At 40.2% G+C, this 26,430-nt stretch overlaps 2 protein-coding genes across 4 annotated transcripts in view; both read left to right on the top strand.

Moving 5' to 3' along the window:
• The window catches only part of IFT56 (intraflagellar transport 56), a 55,173-nt gene extending 42,716 nt beyond the window's left edge, over positions 1–12,457 (top strand). For 2 of the 3 annotated variants that reach the window (XM_051637469.1, XM_051637488.1), the window contains 4 exons: positions 1,126–1,232; positions 4,481–4,614; positions 5,918–5,958; positions 10,418–12,457. In XM_051637469.1, coding sequence (XP_051493429.1) covers positions 1,126–1,232; positions 4,481–4,614; positions 5,918–5,958; positions 10,418–10,527 — 392 coding nt within the window. In that variant the 3' untranslated portion in view covers positions 10,528–12,457. Of the gene's footprint in view, positions 1–1,125; positions 1,233–4,480; positions 4,615–5,917; positions 7,211–10,417 lie in introns of those variants that run through there. The other variant, XM_051637479.1, reaches the window with a different exon arrangement.
• A 6,223-nt stretch (positions 12,458–18,680) lies between these two features.
• UBN2 (ubinuclein 2) overlaps positions 18,681–26,430 on the top strand; it is a 46,288-nt gene continuing 38,538 nt past the window's right edge. The window contains exons 1-2 of the mRNA XM_051636913.1: positions 18,681–19,156; positions 23,341–23,433. Of these exons, the coding sequence (XP_051492873.1) occupies positions 18,707–19,156; positions 23,341–23,433 (543 nt within the window). The 5' untranslated portion in view covers positions 18,681–18,706. The remainder of the gene's footprint in view (positions 19,157–23,340; positions 23,434–26,430) is intronic.

Here is a 26,430-nt window from a genome sequence, read left to right as displayed (position 1 = left end):
GATAGATGGCTTGATATTTAGAAATTAAGACCTGGCTGTTTGCCACTCTGTATGGTATCTGTAGCTGATAAAAGAAAAATTGATCTGATGTCTTGCTGCCTTCTAAATGGGCAGTGTATGGACACTGTTCTGTTATTCTGCTATTTGGTGTTACATGTTTACTGTTGGCATTACCACCTCTTCTACTTGCAACATCTGTATCAGCACACTGGGCACAGATACAATAAACTAAACAGCTCCTCTTTCAAAAAAGCACAAGAGTGCACCTCTGTGAACAGCCAGCTGCTCCATGAGTTGCTGGTAAGACTTCAAAAATAAAGGAATACCTGATTTCATTTTCTTTTCTCCTAATACTTGAAATGAGTCTGGAATTACCAGTATCAACCTCAGATTCAACAGAATGGGTTCTTATCTCCAGAAAATACAATCTCAGAATGATTTGTGTTCAAACACCCCAGTGGAATTTCCATTAGCTGAGATGGAAGATTCACATTATTTTCTTTCTAATTGTGTATAACGGTGAAGTTTAAAGTTAAAGGCCAATTAAAATTTCTAGTCACACAGGCAAATTTCAAACCAGCACAAAATCTCAGGCATTTGGAAACATTTTTTCTAATAGATGCATAATGACAAGTTTTGTTATGCTTTGGAGGGGCTCTGTGTCCTGTCCCCCCTCCTTGGTTTGCTATGATTCATGGGAACTGAATGTTTAGGTTGAGGTGGGCACCAAAGTATTAAAGGCTTCAGTTAAGTTCTAAATAATTTTTATCTCACCATCTAAATGGATTGTCATGTTTCATTGTCCTGCATAAAATAACTTCTCTAATGCTTTACATTCTGTTCCTTAATCACATCTGAAATCATGAGAGTTATGCTTATTGCTGTATCTGTGAAATACAAATTGAGATGCAAATGCTATAATTACTGCTTTTGACATTGGTATTCTCTGAACTGCTGTTATCACTAGTAACACAGAAGGACAAGTTTTCCCTTCCCAACTTCATGCTTATGGAGTGAGGCATTCATTTTCATTAAACAAAGAATTTTAGGAACATTTCCACCTGCCACTGAGTATTTTGTGTGTCGTATTCTTTTCACAGTTCCAGCTTTTTGTTGTTATTACAGATATTAAGAATAAGAAACCACAGATGGCCTGGAATCTCTATCTGAAGATGGAGACCTCAGCCGAGTCCTTTAACCTTTTGCAGCTCATTGCAAATGATTGCTACAAAGTGAGTCTTCTCTTTAGAACTTGGTATATGATGTGTTAATTCAGTGGCTTTACCAACAGACCATTTTTGACGCTTTCCATAATTGTAATCAATAGTGAACTTTCGTTTGTAACAGGGGGATGTCTAATAATGTAAATAAGTTGGCAAGGATGAGTCAGTATTTTAACCTATAGGCCTTCTTGGTAGACAACCCACTGATTAAAACTTTGGTAAATTACTGCATGCTTGAGATATCAAGGATAACAGTTTCTTCCACTAGGGATTCTTTGTTCATAAAAATTGCCAGAAACTTTTAAGAAAAAAAAATCTAGCATAGATTCAGCAAGGAGCCTCATGCTGCATTTTTTTTTAGGTCAGTGTTTTTTTCCTTAAAGCTTGTAATGACAATGGGAGATACTCCTTTGTTGATAATTAGGAAATGGAAAGAGAATAACCCCACAACTACTATTCTGTCTGCCCAAGTAGGGTAAATAGACACAGTGTGTGTGTAATCATCAGGAATCAAACTACTCAGAAAAAAAATGGTGAGATTAACTGCCTGCTATAGCAGGATCCCTGCTAACACAAAATAGTTCTTCTTTTGAACCTTTCTAGAGAGGACTTTCAATCAGATGAGCTTAGACAAACATTTTTAAAAGTCAAGCCAGACAAGACTTCGTCCGCTTTGATACTTAGCTCTGATTCAAGTTTTCTTGCTGTTCTGCAAAGCATGGAAAAAAACATGGCAGTTTCATCTGCAGGATGAGCATAGAGCCATATAGAGAAAACTTGTTTGAGAGGCTTGTAAATTGCACTCGAGGAGAAAGAAAAAAATATTGTCCTATGCAAAGAGTACTGCTGTGCAGGATTTCTACAGACAGTAATAGAATGCTGTACCCAGCGTCCTTGCTGCCATCTACAAGGATGATTGCAATCTTTTGGGACATAGAGGACCAGCAGCTCAGTGTTAGAAGAAAAGGATTTTCTTTTGAAAACTGTCACGGTGAGACACATTTTCAGAGTGTATTGGCCAGACCTTATATCAGAAGGTGGACTGAAGTTATTTGGGGAGCAACTGTTTTGGATTCAATTTAAATTAAATCTCAATTTAAAATTTTCTGATTGTGCAAATATAGTAGTGAGAAGAAGAGCAGAACACAAATATCGTAAAGCTCATGGATCTGGTTCAGTAGAGCCTAACACAAGTGAATATACAAAAACTTGCAGCTATTAGCATAGGCTTATTAGAGATACAGTGACCAAACTTGCCATGGTAAAGGAAAGATACTAAATCTTTTTTCCTGTTTTCCTTCATGTGACAAAGTGACATGTTCTCAAAATCCTAACAAACACATAACTGAAAGTCAGAAAATCTACCTTGTGATTTCAAAAGCATTCTTCTAAAACTGAGCAAATGATCTCTTATACATCTTTTAATTATTCCATCCACCATCTCACTCCACAAGTCTAGATGTTCAAGCAAGCGATTGTGCCTCTGGTGTTTCCTGTAGCTGTCATTTCTGAAAGCAAGTTGACAATCAGACCTTACGTAAAATCTCTCTCTGGACCATTTTAAGTCTCACTTATATCAGTTTATTACTTTGCCTAAATTATTTTCAAAGCCTTAATGTACTCTAGAGGAGAAGCAGCTCCATGGTTTAGATTTATCTAGAGCTCTTAAAAATGCACTTACAGGACTAAATTTTTTAGCCTAATTATGTATCTATATGGCCATAAATGGCTGCTCCAAAGACCAAGGAATTTAATTTTAAAAATGATTGCTTTAGTGTTATAATTAATCTTTCTGCACTACCAGCTGTTTGTACGTCTTCCACTAAATGGCAAAGCCCATGTTGTTTGAGTTTATGTAGCATTCTCCAGTTATTTCTGAAACATTATCTTATATGGGTGGTCCACAGACAGCACCAGAGCTGTGACTTAAGAAGGCAGTTGCACTGGGCTTCACTCAACAGAACACTGAATGAGCATGGATGGAGCAAGGTCAACAGTGTCCTGGGACTAGGACACTGGATGCCCTGTTGCTATGCTGAGAGAAGTTGTCCCATGAGGGAGCTGGGATGCAGAACTTCTGGCTAGTACTGCTTCTCATGCAGTAGCCCATCTTATCCACTTAAGGAACAGCAGATGACTTGGGGTGAAACATTTCCTGCTTTTATGTCAACTAGAAGGAGGACATAAACTTCTATCTGTTTAATGGAACGAGATCAGATGCAGGTTTGGAGAGATCAATATTCATCTTTTTCTTTTTAGCTGACACATCTGTGACTGTTTATATTCACTGTCTTTATTCCCATCCATTTTAGTGCTTGCCAGTCACCTGTAGTTAAAATCTTCATGTACAGGAAGAAAAGGACATTACTATTCATTCTGCATACCCATGTTTCTCTGACTAAAGTATCCAAATGTAAGTCCCACAGCCTGTCCTGTTTTCTCAGCAGATGCAGGCTTCCAGCCACCAAAGGATGGGAAGTTGTACTCAGTGTGCCTTCTGTGCCCTCACATGGGAAGATGCCAGCCACAAACAGCATTGCTAGTCAGGCTTGCCCAAGTGAAGAATACTCACAGTCACAGATAAGGCCCACATGAGTTACACCAACTTCAAAAGCCAGTTACTCTGGTTACTCCTTTCACACTGACCATTGCCAACCAACTTGCTTCTTGTTCTCAAGTAGAGAACCTAAGGCAGAAAAGGCAGAGTACACAGTGGATTTTCCTATGCTTGGGAATATTTTAGATTATTGAGTCACCAAATCTTATTTTGTACTGTACACTAACAGTGAAGAAAATAATCTAGCTCTAAATTAAACCCAGAAGACATAAAAATATTTGTCTGTGACCATCTCTACATGACAAAAAGCAGTTTTCAAGTGTTTGGACTAGTTTGAAGTTGATATTCTATCAAGGACTTTGGTCTAGTTGGTATGACACCTCATTAAAAAAGATGTTCTGCAACCTAGTGTGTGATCAAAACAACAGTGTTGATCATTGCCAACTAATAAGTTTACAGTGCAGTTTGACTACAATATGTTCAAAGACGTAGACCAGTAATGTTATAATGCCAGCTGTTTCCCTGAGAAGAACTCAAATGTGCCTATTCTGTGTCACTTGTTTGTTGCCTGCAGAAAAACAGGAAAATGAACATTGCTTCCATGACTTACTGCTGATTTAGGGAAATGGAGCTCAAAATTTTTAATCCTCTTTTGAAAGACAGTCATATACTCAGGAATAATCCTTCACTTTCTGTGCAGATGCGTCAGTTTTACTATGCGGCCAAAGCGTTTGATATGCTGGAGAAACTGGACTGTAATCCTGAACACTGGGAAGGCAAGAGAGGTGCCTGTGTGGGTATCTTTCAAATGATCTTACTTGGCCAAGAAGCAAAGTGAGTATTCTGTGTTCTGTCTGAAGTTATTTTGCTCTTTTCCTATTTCCAATTAGCTGTAAACCAGAATCATAATCTTAGCTTTAGGACTGCGGATCCTCTTCCACTTCTTTCTTGACCTTTCAGAGAATAGACACTCTGGCTAGTGGCTCCATATGCAGTGTTCAAGTGTGGAAGTGTGTCATCCACACCAACAGATACAGAATATTTGGTGGAGAAGAACTTATCAGTGAATGCTATGATCTATAAGAAACCACAGTACACTAGCCATTATACTAGGAAGACAGAAGTTACAAATGTAGTTATGTTCATGAACTGAGGAAAAAGAACCTAATTTCATGTTGACGGTGTAAGAATGGAAAACTGTCCCATAAGGTCCAGAGAACAGAACTAGGGGAACAGTTAATCAGTGATGTAGGAAGGACATGATTTCTTTAAACAATTAGTAGAGGAGACTGTATTTTCACTAAAATTTGCTTTCTGAAGACACCATATCAGACAAATAAACGTATTTGATGAAAGCTTAAAGGAAATTCTCAGTGTTACTGATAATTTTGCTTTTGGCCCATTTCACTGGATGGGAGAATGAGAGAAATGAGGCTGTATTTAAGAACTGTTCCCTCATGAATATTCTGTTGTGATGCCTGATGGCCATTCTCCCCTGGCCAAAGTTGCTGGTTCATACATGGCTGGTAGTTGTGTATCTTGGCTTCTATGCCTTCCTTGTATTTGCTTCTCAGCTCAAATAATCTCATTAACTAGTGCACCCTTCCAGTGTCCCTTTAGCAATTACTGCAGAAGATGCAGTAAAATAGGCATAGTTTGCCTGTTTTTCAATATGGATACAAGTTCTTGCTGTAAAGTAGCTGGCAAACTGCAGCTTCATACTGGTTTATTCTATTAGCAGTGCTCATTTCCATATTATTAATTCTACATGTTGCCATACTGAAGAGTAGTAACATTAAAGAAAATAAAAAAGGAACTATTTTGCAAGAGTAAAGATTTATATATAAATAGACACGTGTGTGCACACTAAAATCCAAACTAATTTAATTATGCTGATTTTATGGGTTTTTTCCAACTTCTTATTTCTCTGCTTATTGCAATTGTATACAAGACCTTTTTTGGGGGTGGGGTTGGGCCCTAATCTACTGTACATTTTTACCTATTCCTGCCCTGCAGAGCCATGGACCTCTCTGTCTAGGAGAGGTTTTGTTTTGTAAAATAGTTTGGATGTGGGTAGTTGTTTATTGTATCAGTTTGGTCTCACCTTCATTTAAATCTTTGCTTTTCACCTTTGCAGAGAGACCCTGCGGGAAGTAGTGCATCTTCTGAAGAGTACTGGTAATTCTCAAGTAGAGTACATTGTCCGTATTATGAAAAAGTGGGCCAAGGAGAACAGAGTCACTGTCTAACTCAGAGCCACAAAATGAGCTGGGTCAGTTACCACTGTGTGTGGCTGTGAGATGCAGGTCTTGCTTTCTCCTGTGCATTCTGGGTATCTCCTTCCTTATAGGACTATAGATTATCAAGCAGGTTTGCCCAGCTGAGTAACTGCATAGTGTAGTGAGATTGCAGAACATCCAGCAAGCATTTTTTTTCCATTCATGATTTATTGGTACTTTGTGTTGCACCACTCTATTCCTCATTCAAAGTTTATCATTTTTTGAGTGGTAATTCTACTGTCCATAAGTCAAAGTGCTCCTCAAATATTCCCCAGATTTCTCAACATAAGTTACTGGTGTGCCTTGTGGAGTGGATTTTTTTCAGCAAGTCTTCTGGCCTTTGGAGAAGGATCATTTTCTAAATAGCAGTCTAATCTACTTCAGGAATAGGTGGAACATGGCAAGTAGAGAGGATGATGGTGACACCCAAAAGCCAGTACTAGAGTATCATATAATACATAACTTCCATGTGTTACCTGTCTGGGGTAAAATAAAAACTGTATTCTGAGCACAGTCCTTTTCTTGATTAATCTCAGTAACTAAAACCTTCATCTCTTATTTTTGTCTATAAGGATTGTTTTCTCTCTTACCAGTAATTCTGAAGATGAGGGTTAATCAACCCAAATGCTAAGCTTCACTGTGGCTTATTTGCTTTCTAGGTTGGTAGCAAAGCACAATGGTACCATCTTTTTCAAAGCATGGACATTTGACCAACTGTATTGTTCAATCTTGCTTTAAGGTCTGACACTCAAAACATTTATTTATGTTAATATACTTCATGTGAGTAATCCATTTAGTTTAGCAATCTGATGGATAAAAGAACTGGATGCTTTAACTAATTTTCTTCAGCATTTACCACCCTAGTTAGCAATATATTTATTATACTTCTGAACTTATTACACTCTTATGTTTTCTAAGGAGAACAGTTCAGGGAATACATAATTGTAATAGAAGTCAACAGCTGTAACATAGAAATGTATTGGGTTTTGCTGCAAAAAAAAAACAGTTCTATGTTATTTGTAAAAGGAAAATCTACAATCTGTAAATTTGTAAAATACTTAGGAAGTATTTTTTTATCTTTTTGGGGAAAACTCAGAATACTGTATTGGATAACATCTGTGTTTTGATTAAAGCTCTTAATTGAACCTACAGTTTAATAGCTTGTTGATCTGTGTTGCTTCATACTGAGGTTGATAGTACATTCATTTTGCTGTGGAAGAGGGCAGATTTGTGACTGGTAGTTAAATGTATGTTCAATAATCAGTCAAAGGCAAGTCGATGGCCTTGGTCCTGATTTTTATCGTGGTTTGATGCTGAAAATAAGGTGACTGGTTGTGTAAGGAACATAGACACCTTTCTGCCATATAGTGTATCAGTATTTTTACTGCTTTAAGCAAAAACTGTGCTATCATCATTCAGGTGACTAGAAGTACATCGATAGTTGTGGCTACTTGCATTACATATACTTACCTCTAGAAAACTGATCCACCGTACTAGCAACAATAATAGAGCCTTTTCAGCATTTTAATTAATGTGGAAATAGATTGGAAATACAATTATGAGTCTTGGTACAAAGTTTCAAAAAATCATGTTGGTGGCTTTGTAGCAGATGTTAAATGAGTCTAATCACTCTCTTTACTGAAGCTTAACTTGCAAGAGGGCTGAAGAGCATCCAAGTCCATTGCAGACCATTTTACATGTTGGTTGAATCTTCTGAAAGATTCTGACATTGCAGCACAAGGGCTTGGGGACTTATTTAAAATTCCTTGTCCATTACTACTAAAGAAGTTTTTGAAAACTTCTCCTTTATTCACTGTAGTCACAAAGTCATATTTGATATGCTAAATAGTAAGTTTCCTAGCACAGTGCATTTTACTGCCTGGTAATTATACTTCTGTTATTTAAGACATAAAGGAATGGGGGACTGCAGAACTTTGTCTTGACCAGTGATGAAATAAAATACATATTACATATTGTGCTCACATTTAGGTTCTTGGTAACAGAATGGATATGTAGGTACTACTAAAATGCAGAACAAGAAAAGTGCTGAAATATTTAAGTTTATTTTACCTTAGAAATATGTTCTAAGAACATCTTCCATTGTTTAATCTGAGATCATATTCAAAGAACAGAAGTTGCCTCACCTGCTACAGAGAGGAAAAGTTAATAAAGAATTTCTAAAGTTCTTTCTTACATAGACTTAACAAAATTTGTTCCCTATGCATTTTCATATTTCCCTGAACTGTGGGAACTTAGGGAGTCGAGGTACTCTAAATAGGACAGCTAGAAGTGAAGGTGGTTGTGGAGAAAAAGAACAAAAATGACCTCTACAGAACAAGCAGGCAGTGAAGAATGAATGTACAGACTCAGGGAAACAGGTACATTTATTGGGTCAAGAGTAAGTTAATATAAAATTGAAACAGTGGCATTTTAGATAATGTAGTGGAAGAGAGACTAAGGAGAAAGAAATTGCTACATCATTAGAATTTCAAGGAAGAGTATAGAAAATAGAGAAACACTCTCAATAAGCATCTGATTGTGGAAAATAGGATATAGAGAATGCACAGAAGGTACTGTGCTAACAGTCTTATCATTAGTAGTGGCCAGTAGAGAAAGCCAAACGAGAATCAGTGCTGAACTGCTTTTAGTTGGGTGCTAACTCATTCCTGATAAATAAGGAAGATGACCTCTAATTAAACTTTGCTAATATCCAAACAACAATTTTGACAATGACACACCCTGGTAAAAAGTCCCTCCCCAGCTTTCCTGTAGCCCCTTCAGGTACCGGAAGGCTGCTATAAGGTCTCCTCAGAGCCTTTTCTTCTCCAGGCTGAACAACCCCAACTCTCTCAGCCTGTCTTCATAGGAGAGGTGCTCCAGCCATTGGATCGTCTTTGTGGACCTTCTCTGGACTTGCTCCAAGAGTTCTATGTTTTGGTGGCTTTTTTGTTGTTTGTTTTTTCATCTTTAGATACACATAAACTGCAAACAAGTCACCGCTGCCTGTACTGGAGACAGCATCCCTTGTAGGGGTATTTTCCAGGCTGGAAAACTGGCAATCAGTCTGTTAACAGATTTATTTATTTTTAAATGTGGCCATGAAGAACATAATTTATCCCTGTATGTGACACTGAAATATGCTCTTCCATACTGCCGCTTGCAAGTCTTCTATATGTGTACTTAATGATTGCAGTCACCCTTTTTGCCTTATTATCACCAGAGGAGCTTGCAATAAAGTGCGTCTCAAATGTGACATGACAGCTAAGGTTTTCCAGAACTGGTATTTTCCAGGATACCCTTTGTAAGAGACAGCCTACCTTTAGCTCTACAAAAATGTATTTTGTTCCAATGGGTTCCATTTTCCAGCTTATGCAGATCACTCTGTATGACTATCTTATCCTCACTAATTACTTGTCTGGGTCTCTGCAGCCTTTTATTAGTGCTGTTTCCCATCTGCATCTGGATCATCAACCTATGTGTTGAATCCTCTGTCCTTCCAGGGCCCTACATAAGTAAACCCCAAAATATTCTATTAGCATATGGCTGCTTCTCATTATTTGTCATTCTCAGCTTATTTAACACGTACCTTACAGATACTGTGTTACACTATTCTTTTAAATCAGATATGTGACATTAGAAATATATGTATTGCATTTGTATAACTGCAATACTATTGTATTCAGCTAAACTTTTAAGAAATCCTTGTCCTAGGAGTTAATACTTCCCTTTAATTCTATGTTAGATGAATCTTACAGCATCCCAGAAAGACTGGAGTCCAGTTGTTCACGACTGCTTGCAGAATTTGAAACAACTCTTTTTTTGCCCTCTAATCACACTTAGAAGGCACACACCAAAAACTTACTTTTGACTTTCCAGAGTTTAAATTTTTGTCTGGAACAAATAAAGGAGGCAGCTCACATCTCTGAGCAAGGGACAGTTCCTGAATTCCTTATAGTTCTGTTTAATTGATGAATTACACTAGCATCTATTTATAGCTTTAAAAATAAAAATCTGTATTTAGTAAGAGCTGTGACTTTTGAAAAGACATGGTGTATTCTTTGTATAAAAAGAGAACTTTTGTTTCAGTTCATAGTTACACTTGCATTGTGCTTAATTGCTTCACAGTATATTATTCTTAGTAATTCTTTAAGAGAATTTGAAATAATGAATGCAGTAAAATAAGTAATGTTCTTCAAAATGTTTTTACAAGTGTATCTTCAAGAACCTGAGCCTTAAATTATTTTGACAGGAAATATGCTATGGGATAGTGTGTAGCAATTTTTGGGTACACCTCAATCTGAGACATGAGAGACTAACACATATGCTGGTATCTCTGCATTGCACTTCTATGAACCTAGGAAATCCATGGCTTTTTTTGGAGTCTTCAAACCACACTTCAAGCTGGCCTTTAGTTAGGAAAGGGATGAGCGTCAGACTCCACCATCTGCTCCCTAATCACTGTAAGTAATTTCCATGCGGTCAGTTCTGTGAAAAAGCACACACAACAATGCAGAACTATAAAATATACAAAAGCATATTTTAGGAATACATATAATAATCCTGAGATGGCTTATGTCATGTAGAAAAGAACCATACTTCAGTTCTTGGAGTTATATTCCTCATTGCAGCAGCTATAATTTTCTTTGACGATTTTGTTCTTAAGTGTGATAGGATCTCTGTGGACCCTACTCTAAAGCTACTGATAATCTTTTTCTTGCCTCACATATGTTGGTGAGGATATTATATGGGGTAGCCATTATGTGACAAAACACAATGTCTTACTTTGCAGATTTAGTGAATTAATATCACGTGAAGTAAATATATTTCTTGACTATCAATCCATGTGTTACAGCTGTGTCTAAGCATTTTTTTTTTAAATTAAATTGCAAAAACTGCTAAACCACATCTTCAGACTTCCTGGTATGTTCCAAATACTGCAGGTTATCATAATATTGATATTCTACAAGTTCAAACTTCCTTTTGTCTGACTTCTTCATGATGCCACATGTGCTGAACTTAGTCATCACTGAACAAACCGCAAAGTTCTTTATATAAAACAATGATGATTTTCCCCACTATTTAAAGGCAAAAGAGCTATTTTCAGGTCACAGCAAAATAATTTCTGAGGCAAGCTTTACAAGACTTCCCACTCAGTTTAGCTAATTATTCCCAAACAGGTTCTCTCCCTGTGTGTGCTTTTCATTTCTGCACGTTCTCCTTCCCTGCCAAGTGTTTTCCCTTCCCATCTATCCATTAGTGTGACTGGCCTTACAGGAGTACCACAAAGTATTGCCAAGCACTGGCAATTTCCACCTATCTCTTCCTCCCCTCGCCCCACCACTGAGCATTACTTGCCCATGTTCTGCTTCCCAGAAGTTCCTGGCAAGATTTGGTCAGATTTTTAAAATATGCTAAGTTCTATGGAGGGCTGGAATTCAGTACAACACTAAGAAATAACTCGGTCTCTTAAACTGGTGAGGAAGTATTCAGGTAAGTACTCAATATGAATGAAATATGATAGTACAATAACTTATCAATGTAAGGGAAAGTTCTTTTGAGGCCAGGAAAATGACATTTGAAACACAGCTGCCCTACAGAAAACGCAGCTTGTTTTCACAAGCATTTCTGATACGTACTATCCACTCTATTGTTAAAAAATCATCTCTACTATTGCTGCTATTCTACACTTGCTTTAATATGCTCAAAAATCTTTATCTTTCTTAGCTTTTCCCAAAATACAGCTTGAGAGTAATAACAACTTGAGGTGGTAAGAAAACAGTTTAGTAAAATGCTTTTTAAATTATGTATGGAAGATTGTTTTTCATAAGTAATTTTTCAGATGCTATTTTTATTGCTGTGGCAACTCAAAAGCAGCTTTGTGTTGAATCTGCAACCTCGGTATGTAGTTAATACTTAGTGATGAATATGTGCTTTGCTTTTGAAGGCAATTTAGTGTGGAAATAAAATCATAGAAGTATGAAAATGCTGAACTGCACATGCAAAGTACACTTCTGACTATTCTGATGGTAAGCTTGTATGAATGTTAAAAATGTGGTAATTTGTTTATACAATCACCCTCAGCTGTCAGTGATAATGTGCACTTCTTTAGATTTAGAACTTTATATAAGTAAAAGCAGTTTCCAAAGTGCTGAGAGGCATTAAAAAAATAAATAGTTTGGATTTTTGTAAAATCAGTCTGAAAGCCAAAGGAGAAACTAGTGAAAAAATAAAGAAAATTCCTCCAAGGTCACATCCAAATATTACTTTGTATGTATTTATGATTCCCAGAAGGCTGCTTTGCAACTGACATATGCATTATATGGAATTCTTCTTTTTAGGAGCGTGAATATTGCTTGACAGTTGTTTCCTGAACAGCAACTATACCGATTTTTAATATATTACAGCATTTAATCAATGAAATAAGTGTCTGATAATTATTAAAATATCTGTACTTCATTAAAAAACAGAGCATATCACAGTGTTGAGTGGCGTGGCTCTGTTCTCATGGGCACTCAAGAGAGTGTCTTGTGCTAGGTCAGCACTCACAAGAGAAACCCTCAGCAAATCCATGGCACATTCTGTGTTGCTGAGAATCACCTCCAGACCCTTTTACCTCTCTCAACAGCATTACTGCTGCTTTCCGTGTAGAAATTGCCATTCCAGCTGAGAATTCCCGCCACGGCCAATCTTTCTCATTCGTGTTACAGGTGGGTGGGGTAGCTACTCGAAATTGTGACTCATATATTCTTGTGTGGTTTTAATTACTATTGGAAGAATTAAACCAGCAGGCAACAACACAGAGATAAGACAATAACCTGCCTCCAAAGTTTCAGACAGGCTGGTAATCTTCGGCTGCCTCCGGGGGTGCTGGCTTGATGGAACAGGCTTTTTATCGGAGATAAGCATCCCCTGCTGGAAGGATCTTTAAAGAAATGGTGCAAATGAGGAAAAAAATGAGGGACAACTCCCCGGAGCAGATAATCCCTCTCAGTCTCTGTAAACATCTAGGTGTTTTTGCACTGTCAAATGAGCAGGTGTGAATCATAAAAGACCTTCCATTAAGGAAATCTATTCTCTCCCAAGTCAGCTCCTCTTCAATTTTAAACTCAGTTTAAGTACGCTTTAATTGACATTGTTAGTCACAATCAAAGCCTGACAGGCAGATTCTCCTCAGTTTAAGTTTCAGCACCAGTTCATTGATTTTGCTCCCTTTCTATACGTTTGTATTTTTAACGAAAAAGTCTTCGGTGTTGTTGTTGTTACTGGGCACTTCTCTACCAAATCTCTTCTATGTTTATTTCTGATGTACCCACTCTTGCTATTATTTATATCTACAAGAAAATACCACGGTTTTAGCTAAAAGTTTATTTTATCTTTGATAATTTGGTGGGTTTAATTTTCTTGTGATCACTTAGAAGGTATCAAATTTTTTTTGCCTGTTTTTCCTCCTTCTTAGAAAACTAAATGGTAAAAACCTGTAAGGAGGAATTTCTTAGTGATTTTAAACCTCAAACCAATCTTCACTGCCTGACAGATAAAACCTTTCAGGTGCTGACATTCCCAATTTAATTTCAGTTAAGACACGGAGTCCACAAACCACCTAGAATCATTACTGCTGGAGAAATTTACAGCTTATTTGTCAGCCTCAACTGAGTTCACCCTTAACCTTAGGAAAGCTTAAAGACAAAATTTGCATGCTTCCTCCAGCAAGAAATCTTGACACCAAAAGCAGAAACAATTATGAACCGCTAAGTAAAAAATAAGATGTAACTAGAAAAGTATTCTTGTTAGTTACAATTGACTTATCTGAGGGAACAAATTATCCGCGTTTTGCCTGGTAAATGTACCTACTGAAGAGCGGATGCTTAATGTCTTAATAGCTCACCTCCTGTCCCGGATGGAAAGCTGTTCCCAAAAGCAACTTCACTGAGCAGTTTGCTGTTCCTCGGCGAAGGTGCAGATCCTTCCATTTTCTTTCACCTCTTTTTCTTCCTAATCTGCTGCTCCATGTAGATGCAGTATTTGAAGCTTTTTATTTTCCCTGTGGTTCCCTTAAGCTAACATTCTGATTCTATTTATTATCTTAAAGAATGTTACTGTTGTCAGTTATTTGGGGCAACATTACCACATTCTGTAGATCATAAAAATCACTAGTCCTACAGAAGTTGTGTCAGTTTTGACATTCTCATTGAGAAACTGCACATGAAACAGGGCAGCTGACAGATAACACCCCCCACCTTGGATGAGGACCTCACACTGCTGTGACATGTGCAGTCCTGTGAATCACTTTCTTTTTCTAATGGTCATTGAAACCTTGAACTTTTGATCTTTTGCTATGCTCTGCAGGAAACAGTATTTCTAACTACCAGGATTTTTTTATTTTTTTTTTTAAAGGACAGTATCCTCTCGATAAAATACATTATTATCCAAAATGGTTTGCAGGGCATTGGTGCTTCGTTTGGAGGAAGGTGTTTTGTTATTTTTCTATTCTGAATCCAGCAGGAAGCAACTTAGTGTAGGAGAGAAGATAAGTTCAGAAAAACCCATACTTGAATCCAGAGAGCCTCATGAATTAGATTACCAGCAATGCCAGCCACAGTATCAGTGCCAAAGAGTCTTGTGATGCAGCAGCAGTTCTAGTCAATGATCCACAATCATCATCCCACCTGCAGCTGTACCATTTCCTGACACAGCAGTGAAAGCAGCAGTTGCTGTGGCAGCAGTTCCAGTTAAAGGATCATGACAATCAAGATACTGGGTTGGACCATAAGAAATCAAGATACCAGAAGGATATAGTGAGGGAGCAACCATAGAAACCACTCCAAGGCCCAAACCTGGTGGAAGTATCTCTTGCCTGGCACAGTACCTACCTCATTGTAGGTCCCACTGCTCAGCTCAGGCAAAGCAGAAGAGCAAATGCCATCCCACACCACCAAAGCTTGAGTGGGGAAACTTATTACTGATATAAGTAGAACATGTTTTCCCCCACATTCCTATCCAAGGACAACAGCTCACAAAAGCATTCAGCCTTTGAAACAGAAAGCAACCTCCCTGGCGACAGACACAACAGATCATCAGGACATCTTTGCCTTCTGGTGGGCCCCTGTGCCCACTGCTGCGGGGCCTCAGGCCCAGGGGAAGCTGTACAGGCAGAACAGCAGCTTCCATCAGGTCCAGGAGAACAGCCAACACTGCTCTATAATGAAAGAGGGTACAGCTCTGACTCTTAATGTAATGAACTCTAACAGCCCAAAAGAAAGAGAGACTGCTGGAGGGTTGTCTTGCAGACAGAGAATCCATTTCAAGACAGAGCAGGAGAATCCCACCTGCACCAGGGTAGAGGCTTCTGGTGCCTTATTGGGCTGTCTCCATTGTTTTCTGTGTTTGAAACAAAGTCAGGTCAAGAAATTTCCACTCACTGATGTGTCTGTAGCACCTGTAGTTTGGAGCATCCATTTTGTATGATCTGTTTTTCCTGGCTTTCACCAATAAAATAAAAAGCAGCTTCAAATTCACCTCAAAACTACTCTTTTTCTGCAGATGTTACATTTTAGTTAAACTCTTAATGTGCCTCTTTTAAGAGCCACTTTCATTATTAAGTGTCCTTCAGATAACATACAGAAAGGAGGAATAAGTATTCTACGTAGGACTATTTTAGCACAGTCGTATCTCGAGAGAAAGCAAAATAATTGTCAAAACATATTTAATTACTTTTTTGTCTTATTATTTTGTGCTCCACTGACAAGTGCAGCACATTACACATTGTACTATGTGCAAACAATACCTGAGCCAGAGCTTAAACTCAAAGAACAAAACAGGTAACAGAAAAGCTATTATGGAAAAACCACAAATCTAACTCCTCTTTAAACTGTTTGATATGGCACAAGCCTGGAACTCTTCTGGTGTACTCAAAACTAAATTCCTGGAGAACTTAAGATCTAGAGGATTTGGTTTGTTTCTTGGGAGTCCTTTCTGAGTGCTTCCAGTATCTTAAGACTAAATGTAATGATAACATATTCCAGTAACTGCTGTGCTTGAATCTGCCACCAAGTTTCTTTCCAATTTAGTTCAGATCCTCAGATCCAGAGCAAGCTGTCTTTGGTAACTTCACTTTAAATTCAAAGATCCAGAACTGCTGTTTGCCTAGTTGCATAAACAAATGTTGAGCCTCATAAAAAAAATGTGTGTTCCAAGATGGTCAGAGGTCAGATAACATATAAATATGAAAGTTTATTTATCTAATAAAAATCCCAGAAGAGAGAGAAGAAGAGGGGGTATATAAACAAAGCAGTAAATATCTACGAAAACCTTAGATGTGAAAGGCTGCTTCTACTATCAGAGTCTGCAATCTCATAGCTTAGACCAAATGGCTACCTGAAACTATTTCCAAGAACTACTTCTGTTTTCCTGTAACCCTATCATGGTTCAGATGAGTTATTTCTATCCAGCTTATTTTTTTTTTCCTACTTAAAAAGTGTGTTAAAAGTGTGTTAAAGCACCAGGATGTGCTTCCAGGCGTATCTACAATACAACAAAGTTAATTTAAAGTACTGAATTCAGAGACTTGAAAACTCATTTTCTTGTGGAGTACCTGATACTTCTGAGTACATATCTTTGGGAACTGCAAGACAGAAATGAGTTTTAGGTTGGATGCTTATCTTCACTCCTTCTCAAGGATATGTCCAAGTACTACCTGTGAACAAAAATTGTTGTATTCATGTACTCGTTCCAATGTCTAGTCTACCATCTCGTAATTGAAATCAAGTGTTCAGCAGAGCTGTGTAAGAGCCCATGATTCCTACCTAAGACTTTTGTTTCCAGAGCAATAAATTGCTCTTTTGCTGAGGAAAAGCCCCTTTCTATTACCACAAAGCTTAATGACATAAGACTATGCAGAAACTTTGATGAGAACTAGAATCTCACTGTCAGGAGCTGCAGGTCTGGAGCTTAGTGATACTCAGTTGGAATCCAGAAATATGCTGCCTACTATGTGCATCATCAGATAGCTAGAAATTCTTCACAGGAGAACAAGTGGGTTTTCCAAATTATTTTATTGTGACTCTAAAAGTAAAAATGTATTTAAGGAATATCTCTACTGAGCTTGCTAGTCATACTATAACATGGAAAGTTTTAAGATAAAACAGGTCCCTTTGACTATAAAGCTCAACAAAGCCTTTCAGGCTTCAAAAGGAGACAGCCTACATTCTATGTTCCTCAGGCCAATCATTCTTCTAACATCCTGCTCCAAGCAGTATTCCAGAATGTCCTCCATTCCCTCTTAGTGAAATCGTAACTTTCAAGAACACTGTTCTAGTATCATGAATCTTCTCCAGAGTCTAGATTAAAGCAAATAGTCAAGTCAAAACACTTCATATGCAGCGAGAGGAAAGCATCAAGCGCTGTGATGTAATGTGCTGCACAGAATGGTCTGCTAGAATTATCCAAAATAATGCATGTAGGTAAATCATGTGCTTTGAATAATATGAGTACATTTTTAAAAAGGGAATAAAGCACTCCTGCCTAGTATTCTGAGGCTAAAAAATCTCTGTTCCGATGAAGTTGGAGAATACAACACACGTGAGGCTGTTCATAGCTTCCTGAAACTCCACGGTGCCTGGGTGGCACCCTCCATTTGGAGCCACCAGCCAGCAGCCTGCCCAAGCAGGTGGTGACAGACTGGAACACTTGCAGTGTTCGCAGGCAGCTCTCGCTCACGAAGAAGTCTCACTGCTGCTGCTCCTACCCTGCCACCGACACACCGGTGTTTGTACCATCGCCTCCGCAGCCTGGGAACAGTCTGCCTCCCCCGCAATTCGACTGTCGATCATGTTTAAGGATTTAAGTGTTTCGTTTCTTCCTGGCGACTGACCTACAGCTGCGGTACTGAGGAGGCCTCACAGCACCCTCCTCCGAGCAGGCCCTGGCCCCGGCAGCCATCCCGCGCTGCCCCGCAGCGTGGGCGGCGGGGCGGGAGCGGGTGGCAGGCAGGCAGGCAGGCAGGCAGGCAGTCCCCTTCCCGCCTCAGCTCCCGCTGCCCCACCAGCACGAAGCCGCCGGGCCGGGGCTGCCCCGTCCTCCCCGCCCGCCGCAGCGGCCCGCGCCGCGCCTCGTGGGGGGGTCCCCGCCAGGCCGCTCCCCGGGCGCCAACGGCCGCGCTGACCGGGCAGCCGCGGGGAGGGGGCAGCGGCGCGGCCGCCATCGCCCCGCCAGGCTGGGCGGGCGGGCTGGCCCCGCACCTCGGGGGGCGGCCCCGCACCTCGGGGGGCGGCCGAGAGGGCGGCGAGCGGCTCGGCCGGGCCGGCGGGCCCTTTAAGGCGGCGGCGGCGGCGGCGGAGCAGCGTGCAGATCGCCAAGGCAACCGGGGGCGGGCGCCGGCGGCCGCGCTGACGTCGCGGGGGGGAAGCGGAGCGCTCAGAGCAGCGACGCGGGGCGGCGCGCCTGCGCGGCCTGCTTCTATTTATGTGGGGGGGCGCCAAGATGGCGGGGCTGGAGGCGGCGAGGAGAACGTAGGGGGCAGCTCCGACCGGGCGGCGTAGGGGGGAGGGTGGAGGGAGGAGCCGCCGGTGGGAGGGAGCGGGGAGAGCGGTGTCACCGAGTGCGTGAGGCGGGGACCGGCGAACGGCGGGCGGGGGGGGGGGCGGCGGAGGATGGCGGAGCCGCGCCGGGTGCCGTTCATCAGCCTGTCACCCGTGAGGCGCCGCGAGGGCGAGAGCCCGGCGCTGGAGCGGGAGCCCGAGGGCCGCCAGCCGGAGCCGCCGCCGGGCCGCGAGGCGCCGCCGGAGCCGCCGCACGAGCCCTCCCGGCCGGAGCCGCCGCCGCCCCGCGAAGGCGCCGCCCGCCTGGAGCCGCCCCGAGAGCCCGGCCGGCCCGAGCAGCCGCCGCAGCGGGAGCCCCCCCGGCCCGAGCCGCCGCCGCTGCCGCCGCCGCAGCTACCGCCGCCGCCGCCGCGCCAGAGCAGCCGGCAGGAGCCGCCGCAGCCGCAGGAGGCGCTCCCGCTCCGCCAGACGGTCCGCCTGGAGGTGGTGCTGAAGGATCCCACCGAGGAGGGCTGTGTGGAGTTCAGCTACCCGGAGCTGCTGCTCTGCGGGGATTCGCGGGTACGGGACCTCCCCTTCCCCCTCCCCTGCCGCCGGGCCTGTCCCCACCCCGCCGCGCTTCCTCCTCCCGCCCCGCTCCCCCGGCCTGGCCGATAACGTTATCGGCCGCCCCGTCCTGCTCGGGGTGGTCCCGGCCCGGCGGGCGGCGCCCCGGGGGGAAGTCGGGCGGCCTCGCTGTCGCTCCGGGCTCCTCCTGGCGCTGGGGCTGCGGCGGTCCCCGTGGGGGAAGGGGAGGATTCGCACTTGTCGCTCCTGAGCTGGCCCAGGGCTTCCAGGTGGCTTTCCCGGGAGCTCCTGGTGTCTTGCTGCGAGCAGGGGCGAGGGAGCGTACCCCAGTTCTCCTGCCTTCCTCTCGCCGGCCCGGGGAGCGGGGGGGCGGTAGTGTTGTATCCTCTGGGAGCTTTTTCCGGCAGCTGAATGAAGCTGTTGCCATGCCGGTCTGTTTTCCGGCTGCGTGCAGGCAAATGAAGAGTTACTAGTCCGGCTTTGCCACAGGCCTTGAGAAGGGGTGAAGCCAGCATTAGCAGACTTGGAGATGAGTTTCTGTAATCTTGTGGGGCGGGAATGAATGAGAGTTCAGGTGGTTGAAACTATAACTTCACCTGGAAATGTTAAGAACTTCATTTAAGAAGAAAAGTACTTTTCCTATTCCTCCCAGCCAGAAAATATTTGGTACTTGAACTATGTTGGTTTTTAAGGAGAAAAGCTTGTGTAAACAACTTGAAGAAGCAAGCAGCAGCAGTTCATCAGCAGGACCCAGTCTTGAAGTAGGAAGGAGAGATGCTTGTCCTTAAGCTGGTTGTGCTTAAGCCATTCAGTGAATTGAGGACCCAGTGAAGTTGCACTTGACTTAAATAGTTGTGGCTCCTCTTCATTCCATCCAGTACGCAGACAATGTTAGAGAAAGTTTAGATTTTACTGGAAAGGGTAGAGGGCAAGGAAGTAGCTACTGTTGAGAAGGTTGTGATAGCTCTGGTGATAAAAAGCAAACTTCAATACTAGTACTGATATTGCCAGTGTAGTTTTATATCCAGCACAAACTCGAGGGTGGTTAAAATTTATGTTTTATGAAAGTGTTTCTGAGTAATGTTGAAGCTGTAACTATAACTAGCAGCTTGCTCACTTTTTGTTCTGTAGGAGGAGGGATGTACACACTGGCTTGTGTTCAAATGTGGAAGACAGAAAAATCAGTGACGCTGACTTTAATCCCTCTTGAGATCTTGTGATGCAAGTTAAAAGGTTCTTTCTGTTCATCCTGTCCTACAGCTGTTGTGGGCAAGCAGTGCCAGTTAAGACTTCTCTGAATGGGTGTAGCATAAGCATGCTGCTCTATGAAGTGCTGTTTGCATGAAGCTGAAAATTGTGTTAAGTATTTGTAAGTCATTCACTATGTGGAGGTTGATTCCCCCCCTTTGGTCTTTCCCAATTCCATAAATGCCTTTTTTCTGTAGGTTGGTAAAATGCTCATCACAAAATCAGGGGAAAAGGATGTTATGTTGTTCTGCTGGTGCAAATTTCATGTTTTCTATAGGGGACTATTGATTTAGGGATCTTTTGGTACAACTGGGATCAGGGACTGGTTTAAAGACAAAAATAATGATTAAAATGCTTTATAAGAAATTATATATATATTTTTAGCTCTCTATAATAGAGTCCAAATTGAAATGAATGGATCATAATGGCCTGTCTGTTGTGGGGCTGTGTGGAACAAACAGCTGAAGATGTTAAACTGTGTCATAAACTGATCCTTTTAAAGTGATTCTTGACTCTTGTTTACAAACTGGCATGCACTTGGCCTGTTAGTTGAACTTGCTTGCTGTATGGTAGAAAATGGAAAAGGTACTCTGATAGGGACTTAAAACCTTGTGTCAATCAGCATGAAAAGAGAGGGGAGATGCATTTTATCCAGCAATAAAATAACTGCATGCTGGCTTCTTCATAGTTAAAGGAAATATACTGCTCTGCACAGTGCATAAGACTTAGGATGACTAAAGTACTTTACCTTGGTCGTTCTCTGACCAACAAATTAGGTAATTTGTTCCAAGTCCTAAAAGAGAAAAAAAAACTGGAAGGAAAACTAATCTTGCTTGTGGAGTAGAGATAGCTATGGTGATTTATACTGGTCAGTGCAGCAGAGAAAATGACCTTGTTAAAATGAAGCTTGACCAAGAAATGTCTGCCGTCTACCACTTTTCTGCAGAAACTGAGTTTTACTCTTTCCAAGTAGGTGGTAGCTAGTTGGCAGTTCATGCTGTGGTTTTAAGTGGAGTTTTAGATTTCTGAATTTGTTATTGTTTGAGTAATGCATCAGTTTAAAATGAACAGTTCATAAAAACTCAGCTATGCAAACTGTTTTTATTGTGTGAAGACTGGATTTTCCGAAAGTTACTGTTGACTTCTTGTCCTTTATAATAAATTACTTATCTTTCTTATAACTCTTCCCATTGAAATTCCACATTACGAAATTAAGAGCTTGTCCTTCTATCTTGTAATTTGTACTGTGCTTGTTCTGCTTTTTTACTTTGATAGGGTTGTTGGTAGAGTTTATCTTTTGGTAGGAATTACTTAGGTGAAGTTTTTGGGTGCAAGTAATAAGTTAGTGTTGTGGAAGAGTTTATTTGCATCTTAAAAACTGGCAGAAATGAATGTGTGCTCCCTTTTCTGCAGTCAGAGCTTGGTGTATAAAACTTTAAATGGGTGAGCCAGAAGGCCAAGCTGACTTCTGTCAGGCAGGCTGTAAAGGTGCTGAAGTAGTGATGTGTTCAAGGTGCTGCAGAGTCTGAGAGCAGTCTGTCAGAGCCCTCAGAAACTGTAAAAACTAGAACTTGCCTGAATTTGAGATTCCAACAGTGCTTAAGTAATCAAAGTCATCATAGTCAGCTTTGAAATTTTGGTGAAGAGTGGCAAGTTAACAATTAAGTACTAAATTTTGCTTTACCTCTGGCCTCGGCCTTGTCTCATTTCACAATTTACAAAAAACACATTTGCCTACCAGAAGATGTGAAATAGGTTTTTCCCAGCTAAAAGCAAAGTATTGCATGAATTGAGCAGTATTTTATTACTACACCTGCAGGTAATATGTACATAACTTAAATTTATGTTTCAGAATTCACGATAGCCTCTTAATTTTTTCTCTTACGTACTTGTTTTAGAAAATGTAAGATAATTATGTGATGTTTGCAGCTTTGTTCAGTTTACTTTCCTTGTTACATTGGTCTTGATACTACTGAGCCAGTTTGTGTTACTTGGTCACCACTTAGTCAACATATTGGCTTTTCATACTGTGGAGGAAGGGTCTTGCTCTTCTGAACTTAGTGTTGCTTTTTGTTCTGTCTTAGTATAACATAGATCTTAATTTATTTGTTGATGAGTGGTCCATATACAGTAACATGGCAGTAAAGTTAGTTGCCAGTACTATTGCTGTTGACAGTAATAGTAGTTAGTTGTCATCCATAAAGCTCTGTAAAATGGATTTCCACCATATTTTTGCATCCTAATGCCTTCCTCCCTTGCAACAATTGCTGTATTTTATGTGAACTCTAATTTGAAGAAGGCAGCCCTGTTTTTCTGCTGTAGCTTATTTAAAAAAAACCCACAATACTATGTATGCCGTTTGATTACTGTTCATTGTCTTTGTGGCTGCCTTAGTGGCAATCTTGCAAAATTCATGCTACGATTGCTGAAAATATCTGAATAAAGAAAAGTAACAGTATAAGAGTTGAAAGAAGTTATGTTACTAGTTATGGTTATAACTTACTGAGCTTTTCAGTCTTCAGGCTGCTTGCCTGCTAATTAGTGTACTAGGTACAACTTGTGTATTGTGTCTAGAAGGATCACAGCACTAAGAAGAGGCACCAGTAGATGCAGAAGTGAAAAAGGAGTTGTATTTAGTTTTTGAACCTCAAATAGCCGTGGTTTGCTCGTATGCTTACAGTTTCAGTTGAGGTTGTAGTGGAATGCTTGAGGAAAATTAAAATCTGAGTCTTTCTTTTTTGTTTATTCTCATTAGAAGAAAATTAACTAAATTATAATTAAACAGGTCAAACTAATATGTAGAGAATAAAGTGGACTTAGTATACATTCTGACTAGTCATCAGAGCATTGTTTATTTACATTTAATAAGTTTTTACGAGATGTTCTCTGTGTTTCTTATGAAATGAACATTTAATTTCTGCATTTTTCAGAAGAAATCGGTTCACTTGGAAGATCCATTTAATGATGAACAACGTGAGCGGCAGGAAGTAGAAATGCTAGCGAAGAAGTTCGAGGCAAAATACGTGAGTTACTATACCTGAATATACAATATCTACACATATTTAATAGTGGTAACTTATTATGCTGTAAATATGTAGTTGTTGTTGTTGTTTTTTTCCTGAACAGGGTTTCTAATGTAGTGTCAAATGACTTCTGTACATTTTGGAGCTTTCTCATTATATTTCATTTGAGCAGCTTGAAGCTTGTGCAAGCTTATTAGACAAGTCTGCTAAATAGATTTGTCTATAGGATATTATAGCTTGTGAAGCTATTCTTGGAAAAGGTTCCAGTATAAATACAACCAAGTAATAGATGCAGGTTGGTACTCATGATAAATGCTGTGCTGGAGGAAAGAATATTTGTGTAATGCTGTTGTGCACTGTTGAACAGATCTTCTGTTTGTGCTGAGTACTGATGAATTTATGACTGGATTGAAATGCTTCCATACGAAGTTATTGTTGAATAATAAGTTGTTGCTTGATGAATTTAACTTGTACCTTCCAGCTGCCTAAAGATACTCTGCTGACTCCTTTAAGTGTAGCATGAATTACTTTAACAATGCTAGGTAGTGATATAAAGAGGCTTTCACTAATAAATGAAGGTGAAAATCAGAAAATGTTGACTAAAACCACACCCAAACAGGTCTTTAAGAATTCATATGGGTAGGGTTAGGTGATTAATTTGGAGCTGGCAATCAAAACTCATCATCATGCTTAGACATGTTGATATTCTGGAATACAATGAAGCACCTCAATAATAAAGAAAGAGAAGCAAGAGCAGTCATTTGTATCTTTTGCTATTTATGTACATATTCAAATCTTTCTTGTCTGGCAAAGACAGATTTCTCTTGAGTGCCTAGCCTGTGCTTTCTGGAGAAGTACTCTTCTGCAAAACTAATTTCCATAATCTAAGCTAAGGATTTTATCATGTCCTGAAACAAGTTGCTTAACTACAGCAGACGAAAGTCAGTGTAGTGCCTGTAAAGCAATATATGTAGGAGAGAGTGGCAGTGGAAGCAAACTAATTTTACATATACACTTATGCATACATCAAAGCTGAACGTGTACATTTATAGACAAAACATGGTGTTAGACATATGAAAACTTGAGTTCAATGCTCAGTAGTCATAAAAAGGGGCAAAAAGATTTTTAACTGTTAGCAAGCAGTAGGTCACAAAAACTGTCATGTTACAACAGTTTAAATTCATAGTGCACGTGTATCTTGATTACTGTTTGTACTTCTGATTTCTTGCCTTTCTCTCATTTTCTGCCATACCTTATGCCCCTTAGCCCCCAGAATTCCTGCAAGGGAAACATTTTTCTATATAAAGAACAAGTTACTAGGTTATGGCTACTAAGCATGAAGTATGGGGAGGGATGAATAACTCTTGTGTTAGGTACTCCCTGTCCTTTTTCTCCTTCAGTATGAGAACCATCAGTCTCTACTTGTCATTATTTTTAGATCATCTTAATACACCTCAAGAGATTAGAAAATCAGTATGAAAATATCTGAAGTAAAAGTGTCATTTTCTAAGATAAGATAATGAATTTAGCACTGGACTCGGTAGAGTTGAGTTAATGGTTGGAGTTTATGATCTTAAAGGTCTTTTCCAACTAGAATGATTCTGTGACTCCTCCATGCTCAGAGGAATTACATCTCTGTACACTGACCCAGTACAATTGCTCATGTTCTGACAACATCCAGCCATCTTCTGATTCTTGTGGTGAAATGTTCACCCCTTAGCTTAAACTAGAACAGAGATCCCATGAAGTAGATAACTGTTCTCATTAACAGCAGTTCAGTTGGAAAGTGATTGCCAGTTGTATGAGAAAGAAGTAGAAGGCTTTTTCAGGTTTGCAGGGAGTAGTGTATTCTCCTTAAATTGATTGGGTATTACTTATCTATATCCATTTAAAATGGAGTAAAACAATCTTTTTAATCATAGCATGTGTGGCAGTACTTTCGAAAAAATGTGGTGCTTAAAGAATAGCCTTCTTGAAGACTTTATTTCTTTTCAGATAAATTCCTGTACTCGTAATCAATTTATTACAGTATTGGATGTATCATGCAGATGCTAAGAAAAAGCCTATGAATAAATGTATTTTCGTAAAACAAGATGGGTAAAGTTAATGTACTATTTGTTTACTTTATTATTCAGAACTTTTTTGCAATTTCTGTATTTTCACCCTTTTGATTACTGTTCTCTAGACAAACTCAATCACTGTGTTGTAAAACCATGATACTGAATCTCAGATGATGTTGTACCTAATTAAGATGTTTTTATTGGATCAAAACAAAGGTCAATCTAACAGCAGGTGGCATAATTCTGACACTAGTAGAATCTCATACTTGAAAGTATAACAGAGCAAGTGTCCATTGAATTTACTTCACTGTGCCTGTCTAGTAGTCTGTAGCTTAATTTCTCCCAAACCCAGAGGCTGTATGTTATATCACCTTTTTACAACTTTCTGCCATGAATTTGCCAGATTATTTTGAGTTCACTAAACTTACCTTGTGTTCCGTGGCACTGGTACCATGATGATGATGTCCTATGAAAGATACTTCGTGTTTAAATATGATGAATTCACTCTGTGCTCCATTGTTTCTATATTCTAAAAAATAGTGCAATATTTCTTGTTCTTTCAAATGCTGAATGTGATTCTCATCTAAATTCAGCCTTTTTGTTCCCCAGCTGAAGTGTCTCAACTTTCTGCTATTGTATGGAAGCAGTGTTTTTTACCTTTAAACATCCTTGTTGGCTTGCTGTTCCCTTTTTTTGTTCTAATTTCTTTTTTTAAATTAAAGGATAGGGTAGGATGCCCTGATTTATCAATGATATAATGATGACTTCTGGTTTTGTTCTCAGTTCCTTTTTATCCAAAGTCCCAATTCTTTTGTTTTTTGACCACTCTGGATTGTTGAGCAAATGTCATAGAACTGTGTGTAACAACTCCAGTGCTTCCTGAGCAGCATAACAAATTGGAAGCACACTATTTTTGCTTGCTTGGGTTGTACTTCCT

The sequence above is a fragment of the Apus apus genome, chromosome 1 (assembly GCF_020740795.1).
Source record: "Apus apus isolate bApuApu2 chromosome 1, bApuApu2.pri.cur, whole genome shotgun sequence".
NCBI classification, from domain to species: domain Eukaryota; kingdom Metazoa; phylum Chordata; class Aves; order Apodiformes; family Apodidae; genus Apus; species Apus apus.
This window is presented reverse-complemented; position numbering and strand designations above follow the sequence as displayed.